The sequence below is a fragment of the Diorhabda sublineata genome, chromosome 3 (genome assembly GCF_026230105.1).
Source record: "Diorhabda sublineata isolate icDioSubl1.1 chromosome 3, icDioSubl1.1, whole genome shotgun sequence".
Lineage (NCBI taxonomy): Eukaryota > Metazoa > Arthropoda > Insecta > Coleoptera > Chrysomelidae > Diorhabda > Diorhabda sublineata.
This window is the reverse complement of record NC_079476.1, coordinates 9,150,591-9,164,593: the sequence shown is the minus strand read 5'-3', so window position 1 is coordinate 9,164,593 and position 14,003 is coordinate 9,150,591. Positions and strand designations below refer to the sequence as shown.

At 32.0% G+C, this 14,003-nt stretch overlaps 2 protein-coding genes across 3 annotated transcripts in view; one reads left to right on the top strand and one right to left on the bottom strand.

Annotated features, from left to right (window-relative positions):
- Positions 1 to 1,913, top strand: part of LOC130442173 (golgin subfamily A member 6-like protein 25) — a 31,097-nt gene extending 29,184 nt beyond the window's left edge. Inside the window, exon 2 of the mRNA XM_056776275.1 lies at positions 855 to 1,913. Coding sequence (XP_056632253.1) covers positions 855 to 1,913 — 1,059 coding nt within the window. The remainder of the gene's footprint in view (positions 1 to 854) is intronic.
- The window catches only part of LOC130442172 (arrestin domain-containing protein 2-like), a 300,222-nt gene that overhangs the window by 203,535 nt on the left and 82,684 nt on the right, over positions 1 to 14,003 (bottom strand). The window lies entirely within an intron of this gene.

Here is a 14,003-nt window from a genome sequence, read left to right as displayed (position 1 = left end):
TAGCTTTTGCTCCTCTTTTACTTTTTTTGTACAACTGCCATCAAAAGTGACAACCAACAGTGTTGGAAGTGATTGTTCACGTGGAAGCGTGTTAAAAACATTTTAAGCGTATTAATAGTTATTTATGCAACAAGTAAGTAAAGTAATACTTTTTTTCATGATTAGGACGGTGTGACCGCAATAGCCGAAGGCGAGTGTGGTTATTCCTACGAGTGAAAAAAAGTTACTTCACTCACGAGTTTATAAAATACTAAAATATATAATATAAAAATATTAAAGTAACCTGAAAGATGTTACAAATAATATCTAAGCTCACATTAAATTTTTTGCTGTCCTACCTTATGCATGAGATAATGATCGTCTGGAGATCTGCAAGAGAAACTTATTAATTTTTCCAAATGTTTTAGGTTTTTCGGGTTTCTAGCCAACTAATTTATTTTTCAAACAAAGAATCATTTAGGAGTAACAACTGATATATATATATATATATATATATATATATATATATATATATATATATATATAAATATTAAATATTCTTTTGAAAGAATATTTAATATTTGTTGAAATAAATGTCATGAAAATCATGTCAATAAGAATCAAAGTATGTGTTAACTTTTCAATAAATTTGACCAAGCTTTTCAATTACATACTATTTAAATTAATTTGATAATATTTGATGGATGGCTCTCTTTAAATTTCCTTTACAAGAGTACTATAATGAATTGTCTCTTAGAAAACCCTCAAGCAATTCAATATAAATAATCCATTCATTGAACGAACAATAATCTCCGCATCGAATACGTGATTCGAAAGAGGGATGCATTTTTTGATCCTCCATTATTTTGTTACAGGTAATTATAGGAAGCTTCATAGTTGTACCTTTGAGAAGTAATCCTGTTAGTCTATCTCGCTCAAAGAGATCCTTTAGTGAACATCCTAAGGGTTACTGGAGCAAGAAACTGACTTGGAAAACCGAATGGGTGAAAGTTTGGAAGCACGAAAAAAAGCTCAAATGGGTAGCGGAATGGAAAAAAACTCAAGTTCCAGCGTGGAAGGAAGTACAGGTACCAATTTGGAAAGAAATTCAGGTTCCTGATTGGAAAGTAATAACGAAACCAATTTGGAAAGAAGTTCAAGTTCCAGCTTGGAAAGAAATACAAGTTCCTGATTGGAAGGAAGTGAAAGTTCCAGCATGGAAAGAAATAAAGGTTCCCGATTGGAAAGAAATTCAAGTGCCTGATTGGAAAGAAATCCAAGTTCCTGCATGGAAACAGATATGGGTTCCTGTTTGGAAAGAAATTCAAGTACCCGCTTGGAAAGAAATACAAGTTCCCGAGTGGAAGAAATCGTTTGTACCCGAATGGGTGAAAGAAGGAATACATGGAGATCATTATTTGGGTAAAGATCACCATGGCAATGAATATACTGCGCATGATATTTGGAAGAAAAAACTTATTTGGAAACCTGTTTGGAAGAAAGTATGGAGAACTGAGAAAAAACAAATATGGATACCTCAGAAAAAAATGGAATGGAAAGCCGAATGGAAAAAAATATGGAAAACTGAGAAGAAACAAATTTGGAGAACGGAGAAAGTACAAATATGGAGAACAGAGAAACAACAAATTTGGATACCCAAAAAGGAACAGATATGGAGAACTGAGAAGAAACAAATCTGGATTCCTAAAAAAGAACTTATATGGAAACAAGAAAAAGTACAAATATGGAGAACAGAAAAAGTACAGAAATGGGTAACAGAGAAAAAAGAAATTTGGAAAGACGTGTGGAAACAGATATGGGTCCCAGTCTGGAAAACGATAGAAGTACCCGCTTGGAAAAAAGTGTCGAAACCCATTTGGGAAAAAGTGTGGGTAAATGTCTATGAAGATCATCATCATCATGGTTGGGACTAAATAGTTAAATTTGTTTAATATGAAAATTTTTTCTGTATATATTTCTTTCTATCATAAAACATTGTAAATACGACAGGTTTGCCAGTGAGTTTTTATAGTTTTTACTTGTTTGTTGTATTTGTTACTAAGTAATAAAGTATTTTTCTAATTTCTTCTGTTTTTTTACTATAAGTATGAACTCATCCAAAATTCCTATCTTTGGAAGCTTTCCATTTCTTTCAGTCCTACTTGGTTGTTAACAAAAAAAATTTTTCCTTGGGAATTTATACTTCCCTTACATATGAGGGCGGTTCAAATATGATCGTGTCAAGTTATACATTTTTGATAAAATGCTCCTTTGTTTCGAGCGATAAGTTGGTGTCACGTATGTTTTTAGAAGGTTCATGGTCGTAGCACGTGCATGAAACGTGTGTTCGCGGTGAAAACTATGTCATTTTGTTAGTAAAGAACCCAGCATATTATCGAGACACGAGCTTCAAAATATATAGAAATGTAAACATAAGGAAACATAAGATGGTTGCTGACCGACATGCTTAATCAGCAGATAAGATATTATAAAATAACAAAACACATGTCTTTCACGGCTTTTTGTATAGTAAGATCTTTATTGTAATCATTGTTGTAGTAAAATCTATTTAAGTACTATTCAAAATCCAAAAAGTTTGTTTTCGATAAGTATTTCTAGCCAAAAAAACCCTTACTAACAAATATTCATAGGAACACAAATTATTACCTTTAAACCAATGGACCTTTTTTATTAAGACTGATACAGCCAGATTTGAAGTATCCACTGGTAGAGGTCGTGTCATAAAAACTATAGAAGTGTTAAATTTTTTACCTTATGGGAGACATTCACTTCATAGAAAGTAATATGAATGTTGTGGTTGAACTTAACACCTCAAATTGGTAACATGCATACAAATAATATTGAATTTCCAGGAATATGATACCGCTTATCATGTTTAATTGTCGTCGATTGAAAACCTTTGGCATGAAATGAAAAAAAAATAATTGAATCCCAAAAGAACCATTCCAGAATGCGAACCTGGCTCCTAAATATTTGTAACAGTTTTATTCCACATGATTGCTAAACTTTAGTTAGGAGAATACCAATATGAATAGACGCAATTATTAGTCGCAAAGGCAGTACATTGGTAACTTTTTTTAATTCATAAGATATTCCATTCATAGTTAGGCCAACTACACTGAGATAGTGATGCTTATTCATCTCCAGTGAGGAAATATTTTATTATGTTCACTGAATTGCTGAGTACAATACACATCTTCGATATGAGAAATGACCTTTTGAGTAGTAATCACCTACACTTGCTCTTTCAATGGAAGATTATTTGAAAACCTATATTCTCCCAGTGTAAAAGCCAAATAAGAGGACAATAACAATAATGGACATGTTCTTAATACACCATACAACCATTACCCTATGTATTGAATTTCTTAATTATGATGAATAATTATTGATTCATTTTATAAATAAAATTTTGAATGGAAAGTTTTATGTGATCCATTCAATAAATGTTTTCTTGGCACTAATAAAAGGTTAAACGGTACCTGTTAAACGCAAAACGTAACGGTATAACCTACTACCTAGTAATCCCTACACAATATTTCGGTATTGACAAATCAGGCCAGAAAACATACTTTTCCTAAATCTCTTACGCAATTACTTGAAATTTTAATATTACAAACAATACTATTTCAAGACCTACACCTATGACAGTCACCGAAATTGAGCGGAACTGGACGGAATTCACCATTTTATTACTCTATAGCTTTCAGAAATAGACTATAAATATATATATATATATATATATATATATATATATATATATATATATATATATATATATACATATATATCAGATGCATTGCTTCTAGTTGTGAGAATGAAATAGGAAAATTTATTCAATCAATATAATTGTTGATTACGTTATGATTGATGATTGAATAGAAATTATTTCCAATAGATTTTCTAAGAATTATTTTTAATCTTATGATCAATTACATTGTATGAAAATGTTAAGTGATTATCTTGATACAATCTAATTACATGAAAAAGCAGTTATGTTTGGTGTGCTATTCAAGATGTCATGTACGTAGCAGAATCTGCGCAATGCATTCTTCGCTAAACGTAGTATCTCCTATAAGTAATTATATATTGCTAGAGAAGCACAAAAAGTTATTCAAAGAAGTATAGTAAAGGGAAGTTATAGAAGGTAGAAATCTTTAAAAAAAACTGAACTATACTATTTTTAGTTTTCATAGCAGCGGTTTTCACGTTGCTATTTCGGTGGTGTATTAAGGCGCGTCCACGCTGGAGCAACATTTTCCAACATAATACAACAAAAACTTGTTACAACAAAAAATGTTTATATTTGTTGGAATATGTTGTGTTGCGTTGCATAAAGTTGGTGTTGCGACTTAACATAAGTTGTAGTATATGAAACAAAAAGTAACATTTGTCAACATTGCTTCGATGTGGACGGATTGTTGCGAGTTGAGACCTGTTGCAAATTGAGTGACTAGACAGTAGACAGAATGCCGCGTGATGGCGTTTAAGTGGACTTTTGAGAATTGTTTAAATTTAATTGACAATTATCGACAACATCCATGTATTTGGAATCCTAAAAATGTTAAATGTAAATGCAGAGAATCAAAAAATGATGCATGGAATGCAGTTTGTTCAGCTGTAGGGTGCTTATCTCAGGAAGAGGCAAAAAGAAATCCGTAATTTGGTGGCTCAGTTTTATGAAGAAAGCGAAAAAAAATTCGCAGCCCTTCTACAGTTTGTATCTGCTTTTCTATTCACTGGTGCAATTTTTTGCAGCAAAAATGCCACACCTGAACTACTCATGCGTAAAAAATTTTTGAAGTACCAATCGGTTCGAAGTTCTAATGAAACGACATCTTTCTTTAAATCCGATAATAATTCCTGCCCACCATATTCTTTCCTTTTCTTCAAACTTGGACGGACCAAATATTTACGCTTCCGTTTTCGTGAATCACCACACAAAATTAGAAAGCACGCGGTAGCAGTTAATAAGTCTTCCTCCACCATGTCACAAAACTACAGCAGTGTGGACAGAATGTTCTACTCAACTGAATTTGAAATTCGACAAGTGCAAATATTCGTTAACATTGTTGTACTAGTGAGAACAGTTTGTTTTATGTCAATGTTTAATGAATTTAAACATTTAGCAGCTTGTTGCAACATAAAATTGCTAAAAGTTACCACATGTTGCTCCGGTGTGGACGTACCTTTATATCCTCATGTGCTGTGACAAACATCGACAAGTTTCAACTAATTTAGGTTTCTCAGTATGCTACTATAAAAGTATTAGCTATACCTGGCAATATCCATAGTCATACATGTGTCTTCAACAAAGCAATGGCAACTAGCTTTGTAAATAAATTTTTGCTGAAAATTGAAAAACAGTATATGCGATTTCTAAGTGGAAATTATTCGAAATTATTCAGTTAAAGACGAAAATCACCAGGAATTCTCTTAAAACCAGATGGAAATATGGGACAAATTGAATGACTGAGGTACTAGAACGTTTGCAACAAAATGTGTGAAGAAATAAACCTGACGAAAGAACAACTTTATTATGATAACACACCGAATCACAAATTGCTTTTTATTTGTCCACTGTTGGCTACTAAAAGTTTTTCTGTCTGTCCACATCAAGACCAGATTTTTAAACATAAGATTTTCCCGAAGCTGTGGAAACGATATTCCTGACATTTCAAAGTCACGACAGAGGAAGCCTTTTAGAAATATTTCTAGTTGTGAATTCAACTTTGTCCATTTTAGTACGAATCAACCACTTCTTGCCTGGAATTGACCATTATGGCGTTCCATGTTCGTCAATTTATCATGTCTGTTTTCCACTATCATATTTTCATATTTTTGAAATACTACTTAAAATCATTGAATTTAAATTGAATTATATATCAATGAAGTAACATACCATTCAGCTTGTTGAGCTTTTCTTCAAACATTTTTGATATTTATTTGTTTACGTATTGTGGCACAGTGATCACTTCTGATCACATCTATAATGATGAAATCATGGAAAAAACAGAAAAAGCCATATTTACATAATATGAACACTAACTAAGATTTATTTTGGGAAAAACTAGATTAAAACATTGAATTAAATATTCCATTCAATACAAAATAGAAGAAATTACAATAAAGATTCAACTGAATTGAAATATCTCTTAAAAATTATCACAGACCAAAAGATACAAGATTTTCTTGAATAACTGACAACCATAGAGTCAACAGATTATTCTCTGTGGCGGATAAAGCGGAATGAAACAGCCTGCTCAACAAATACCTCCGGTAAGAGACCCTACTGGAAGATGGACCAGAAGCGAAAAGGCAAACACCTCTGCAAAATCTTGAACAACATCTTTGGACATTTTTGCAAATGAAGAAGATAGGGGGATCAAGAATTTCCTCGATATAACTTGCCAATTGGATCTGTAATAAAAAAATCAAACCCATTGAAATAAATCGATAATGACAAAAGAAATAAAACCTCATAAAGGCACCAAAATACAATTTCATCCCAGGCAATTCTGGAAAACGTAACCAAGAAGACAATAATGAAGCTAACACAAATATTCAATGCAATGTTGACAAACAAATATTTTCCTAAATAATGGCATATAGACCCATTAATCTCGTAACTACTATTTTCAAACTTTTTCTTAACTTATTGAAATCGATAATATCAAAAAAAAACCCAATCTCATACTACCAACTCGGTTTGCGCAACAAACATAGTGCGATATAACAAACGTCTCGACTGGATACACAAATAAATAATTACTTGAATATAAAAGATATTGCAGCGCAGCTTTCATGGACATTAGTCGAGCGTTTGATGAGGTGTGGTATGAAGGATTTGTTCACAAACTAAAGCAAAACCTTCCTCAGAACTATTATCTAATAATCAAATCATATGTAATGAACCTTTGTTCAATAGTAAAACATCAAGAAATCCACCCAAATATTTAAAGAAGAAACTGGCGTTCAACAAGGTAGCGTTATTGGATCTGCACTATACCTGCTGTTTACTGCTGACCTACCAACAATCCTACTGGTCACTGTTGCAACTTTCGCAGATATTTGACACTAATCCTCAAGGAACATCTTCCTATTTATAAGTTAATCGCAACAAAATAGAAATATTGTTACAAATATGAAAATATATATATATATATATATATATATATATATATATATATATATATATATATATATATATATATATATATATATATATATATATATATATATATATAGATCCAGCGGTCAAATTGGCGTCGGTACTTTTACGGTATAGCCAGGAATCCTTCAATATACACCAATGTATATTTGCAAAATATATTCAACAGACAGGTTAGCAGCTTGATAATTTGGCAACGTTGAAATAGATATATTTGAGTTTATTAAATAACTTTCATTCTGCAGATTTGATGGCCGTATATGAATGTTATACTTGTAACGGAGGAAGTGGCATCTTAAAAAATCTATTTAGAATCAACGTATTGGTTTCGCCAAAGTGTATGGTGATTTAAATGCATTTTGCTTTCTTGGTCTTAATTTACATATATCCATTTCTATGAGTTGTTTGAGCATAATTTGATTATTATTTATTCGAACGTATCGCTACATGTCGCAAGTATGTTTGAGACGAACCAAAAAATTAACCATTTTAGTTTAAAATTGTGATCATATTCAGAGATCCGTATTGAAGCTTATAAGCAAAAGGTGCCAATTCAAATCTAATTTTTTACTGACTATTCGAAGCAACATTCAAACCTCTCTGAACATTTAAGAGCTGATTAAAAAACTAATAAACTGGACATTATTTCAGAGTCACCAATATGGTAGATCACAGAAACCCTTCTGTTGTCGATGTCTCAGAATAAACGTTAGTTTTATTTTGGTGCTGTTTTTTGGAAATTTCTCTATTCCATTTTTGTGATCTATGATAAGCAACCTGCATCCAGAATTGCTTATTTTTATTTTTTTATTTTGTAAAAATATTGAATAGCTGAACAAATTTTTTGGCTGATTTTGATAATACTAAGAAAAAAATAACTATTAAAGAGTCTCCTCGGGTTATTACAAGCGGGCTAAACACAGACAGGCGAAAAGGGACCCAAACAAACAATATTGATGATAGTTATCCAACTGCAAATCTTCGTTATGCTTAAAAAATCGTAGGAAGAAGAATTTTCATTGGTTTATTGATCTTACAGATGAAAGAAGAATCCGTGATGCTAATACAAAGATGGGTAGTTCTTTAATAATGATATGCGAGACCACATCCAGATTGAGTGATTTCAAAAGAGATGGGAATGCCATAGAGCATGCTTGGGATAAAATGGATAGAGCATGATCCTCGACCTGAATATTAGCTGTTGTTGAAACATTCCTTTTCATTAAATCCCTTGAAGAATTCCTTTGTTTTATTCTTTTATTTCAGCACTTTATCTAATTTTCATTATTCAAAGGGATGAGAAACGATTTTATGATTTTTGGTATTCAACAGTTAACAAATATATTCTCTTGTACCATAAAATTTTGTTTCAGCTTTTAAAATCTGATTAAATAAATATTCTTAACTCTATCAATATCTTCAACTTTTGAACAGCTGTTCATTTTCAATTTTTTTGAATGTATTTGAATACAAATTCAGCATGTTTTGAAATTGATTACAATTGTTCAATAACGTCTTATTAGAACAAAGTTGAATTTTTCACATGAGACATTTTGTATCTTAGATTTCAATTTGTTGCAATTTGCCATCGTAACAAGAAATATTTTTTCATATTCCATATACGGTATTCCACTAGTTCCTCGTGAAAGTCGTATGCAGGTCACCACCTTCTGTACTTTGAAACGCACAGCCCAAATATTCTGTCGTAGATAAAGGTTTTTAGGCCCACTCCAACTTAAAGATTTGATAAAACTCGAACCTCGTTTTGAAAAGTATATACATGTACAGAAGAACAACAAACTCTCTACAACAGTTTCACATTTTTGAGTCATCCTGTATTTCATTCTGCCAAATTTGAACAATGTGGCTCTTCTTTTAGATTGAATTGGCCCATAACTTATACCGAAACCTAAAAACTCTGAACTGTATAGTTTTTGTACTATTTAAATGTTGTTTATGAAACTTCCACCTATGAACCATTTGATTAGGGCCCTTAATGATACTTGCTGTGTCTAGCTGATTTTCATAATATGCTGATATAAATGCATCAAGCTATTCGACGCCATTTAAAGAAGAAAAATGGAGTTTCACTTTCGAAAAAGGATAACTCCTTCTTTGAAATTGATAAGCCTTAAGAAGTAGCGGTAAACGACTTGAAACTCTATCCATTTGCCGATTTTTCAATAAAATAGGGTCCTATTACGAATCCACTTGGAATGCTCCCATCTACGTTTACAGACCACCTAGTCTGACTGCGAAATGAAAATTTGTTGTAGAACAAATAATGTAAATTTGTGACTGTTCGCATATCTACTTTCATGAATTGTCCACTCGTTACCGAGTAACACAGCTGCTATTTTTTGCAAGAAGTTCTCTCCTCAGAATAATTGTATCGTGTCTTTGTAATTGCAATAAGCTGTAACTGATTCTTTGGGACTCTCATATTAATATCTTCACTATTTGCTAGTACAACATGAAATGTAACTTTCTCTGTATAGTATTGAGTTCCTATTTTAACAAACATTAGTCTCATATACCTACCTCTTATAATGTTACTGATGTATTGAAACTTTTCTCTTTTTTCACATACTTTTATCCTAGCATTATTGTGGAAAGATAATTTTAAACTATGTATTCCAAAAAATAAATGGCGTTGAAATTTTTACGGAAAACTGGTCATATGTTTTGAAATACCCGGTGGAAACCATTATCAAGTTCATATGGTTAGAATTGGGAAATAAAGCAGAATTTAATATTGACTGATTACGAACTGATGATAAATTTGCCATAAACTGCACCTAGGATCGAAAAACCAGTAAACAATATCTCATTGACATTTGTTTCTTCTACTTTTATTGATACTCTTACAAATTATTCTGATCATTTTTGTTGCTCTGTCAAGGGTTAGTAATTTATGCTTGTAGTTTTATAATGCTGCTCTTCAACTCAGGTTTTTTGCTTTTAACGTCTGACCCAACCATTCTGTATAATAAATATGGAGACAGTTCTTTATTATCAATTAGTCATTTATGAAAAATTACTCAGATCTAAAAACCTTAATAAAACTTCTAATAACTTTTCGCGCCCCGTGTATCCAAAACTCACTGTATTAATATTTACATACTTATACATTTAACGGGATGGACGACTTCTCTAGAGTATCTCTACGTTAATAATAATTGGCGCCCTTTTTTCGATAAGCTTCGTAAAGGGTTGGCATGGCGTCGTAACATCATTCACGGAAACAAGCCGAAAATCTTTTCGTAGTTTTTAATAGTGTTGCAAGCAGTCAAAATGTCAAGACGTAAACGAAACGAACTAATTATGAGCCTAGCATTAGCTCAGGAGAAAGACGGTATGTGTACTCAAAAATTTCCTAATATTATGTAGATTATTTATCATGATGAAGATATCAAATAACTATGACTTTTACAATAATAGATAGATTTCTTCGGATATTTTTCTATCTAGTTAATTATGGATATGAATTTGGGATTTTATTTTGTGTATATGTTTGATATGTCTATTAGATTCTATTTAATATATATTTAATAAGAACACAGAGAATGCGTGTAAAATATATTGTTTTGTGCAAATTTTCGTGCGATATTTGCTGAAAATGTTAAAGTTACAACCTGTTAAATTAAGCGTAAGGGCATGAAAACAGTTTCCAGCTAATTGGTGGTGACATCTTGTGAATACAATACATACGTCATTATATTGTACAAAATAAAAAAAAATATTATTTTATTATGAAAAACATTTCAAAATTTCCTCAGAGGTGTCATGTAGATGTCAGGGAGTTTTTGGTGGTGACACCTCAATGTATTCCGAAAAAATATTTTCGGAATAACGCTCTGGCCGTTCCTCGAAGTGGAAAACAACTACACTACTTTCCTGGCTAATACCACACGAACATTGAATTACATCCACAAAGAAGAGCGACCGACCGTCGAGACAGACATCTCAATGTTTCGCAATTGCAAGGAGAGAGGTTTATAAACCGACACATTCGTGCGGAATTTTTTCCAAGCAAAGGGTAACATCATAATTTTCAGTCTGGCTTAGGGGTACCAGACGAGAAAGTATTATGCCATACTGATGAGATCATAACAAGGTCGAAACTAGTCGGTGGCTATACCTCTCTCCTTGCAATTGCGAAACATTGAGATGTCTGTCTCGATTGTCGGTCGATCGGCATCACGCTCTTCGTTGTGGATGTAATTCAATGTTCGGCGTGGTATTAGCCAGGAAAGTGCAAAATGACTTACAGACAAATCTAAATGATTAACGAGTAATGTCAAACTAATAATACATTGTTTTTAAATCTCACGGTATTTCCACACTTGTAATCTCCTTTTTAATAAATAAAAGTTCAGAAATGCATTTTCAATATAAAAACGATTCCTTCTTTTCCATTGATAATTTGAAGTCGTCAATACTATATATTATAAGAGGGATAAGTACTGGAGACGATAGTTGACGTTTCCGTCTCTTGTGACTGAAAACATATTTTCGCTGAATTTTTAGCATTTGTAAAAAATATACTTCGACACTAACTTAGCACGAATGATGCATGTAGAATTTCACTTTTCAAAAACATACCTTGCTGTTGGAAATAATAAAAAATAGTTGCCTACACACACTTGATGAGTACTTTAATAAAACAAATTCAAATCATTCTGAGTAAGATAGAATCACTGGTGGTCGTGGAGCAGTCTGAAAATTAGCATCAATATTCAATCAACAGTTTCGGACTGGAGAATTGACTGTATTTTTAAAAAATTTTGAGAAATTGGCTCAGTACATCAACAATATTATTATTATTTCTATCATTACCAATCTTGTTGAAATAACATTTGGTTTTAGTTTCAATATCGGATCCATCTCTTACTTCAGAATCCGAATATGTTCCTTCGTCCACCGTATCAGATATGTCAACGTTTGAGTCCTCGCTGCTACAAGCAGCACCAGTTGAAACAAAATATGAACCACAAGATGCAAACAATATATTAGGAACTCTTGAGATGAATATTTCAAATAACATGAAAATTGATGTTTCAATTGATGAAATCGCTGGTGATTATCTTGCGGAAAGTACTAAATTAATGTCTGAACAATCTTTGAATGCAATTTTGGGCAGTTATGTAGAACAACATTTAGGAAACCTCCCTGATGGTTCCGTAATAGATATTAGTTATTTGAATGAAATAAATAACACACCTTGCAATACATCTAGTCAAGTTATCTCCTTTTTTGTGTGGCAACTAGTATAATTACGATGTAGACGACGAATAAATATCATTCAAAATATAATTTGTTATATCTACATGTCAAACTCTGTCAATTTCAAATTACGTATTTTCTTCTTGAATTAAATCACAGTGCAATGATATAGGAAAGCAGAAAAACTATCATCTGCTGATCTTTACAATTACGACTTGAGGAAGCAATTTTACAGATTGATATGTTCGTTGATGACTTCGTATTGTGGGTTCCATATCTAAAGTGTCTTCTAATCTAATTCCTGTTTCTTATGTATGTATGTAGTACTTCTAGTTCTGTATAAGATTTAGTGGATGATTTGTGTCGAGTAGATGTTTAGCAGAATGAGATTTTTCTGGTTGTTTCAGTCTGTACGATCTTAAGTGTTTACTCCACCCCGTCTCATATCAAAATTTCGTATGGTTTGGCCGTTTCACTATAAACCTCCGTCCCGTTAGTCGTGATCCACCCTATATATGTTATGGTTTTCTCAGTAGTAACGTCTCGATGTATTTCGAGAATATTTTCGAGATAACTCCAAATTTTCATTACATAGTTTCAAGTTACTATGACACCATGTCAGAAACCTAATAATCGAAAGAGATATCTCTCAGTGTTTGTTGACATTCCTTAGCATACTTAAATTACCTGATGTCGAGGTTATCTTTTCAAAAAACATCACAAATTCATATTATTGTTGTAATAAGAAATGAGAGCAGAATTCATAATTAATATAAAACAAAAAGTATTACTTAAAAGCAATAATTTTAATCAAGAAATGAAGTTATCAGACATCCTTCAAACTGTCTTTATTGTATTAATGATTCACTCATTATTCAAAGCGATTCATATTGAATCATGGAGAGTTTGATGTTATGATATTGAGAATTCACTTTTACCTAACTGAACCTAATCATTGTTTTGTTGATTCATTGAGTATCTAATTATTACATTTTATGTCATAGATAATGTAACACTAACGATAATTATACACGCTCACGGCCACCTGGTCAGGTTACGTTAGCTTCGGTTTGCAAAATAGAATTTTCTCAATTTTTCACATTGACTTGTTCAAAAATGGATAATCAACATTTTTGTTCATTTTATTACTTGAAGAAAAAAGATATTAACAATTATTCGTCAATAAGCGTTTACATGAACATCCAAAACCATTATTTTCTGATATTCTCATATCTTCTATAAACACTTGAGAGATTTTTATTGGAATTAGATGATTTTTAGATTTTTTTACAGACGAAAATTATCGACATATTACTTATAACGTTTTAATACGTTGCCTCAGTTGATGAAAAAACAGAATATTATCAAGAGCAACATTGGTGCGACAGAAAATTTGATTTATACTAGTAACTGATATGATTACAACGATAATATTTCATTTTAAGATGAACCGTTGAATTGGCAACGTTGTGCGGATGCCTGAGTGCAAATAATATAGATATACAGAAGCCAGAGTGTCCGCTAAATGGTCAAAATATACACGGATGCCAATCTGACCGTTCATTTAATTCTACATATACAAATAAGCCCATTTTTACCTTATGTG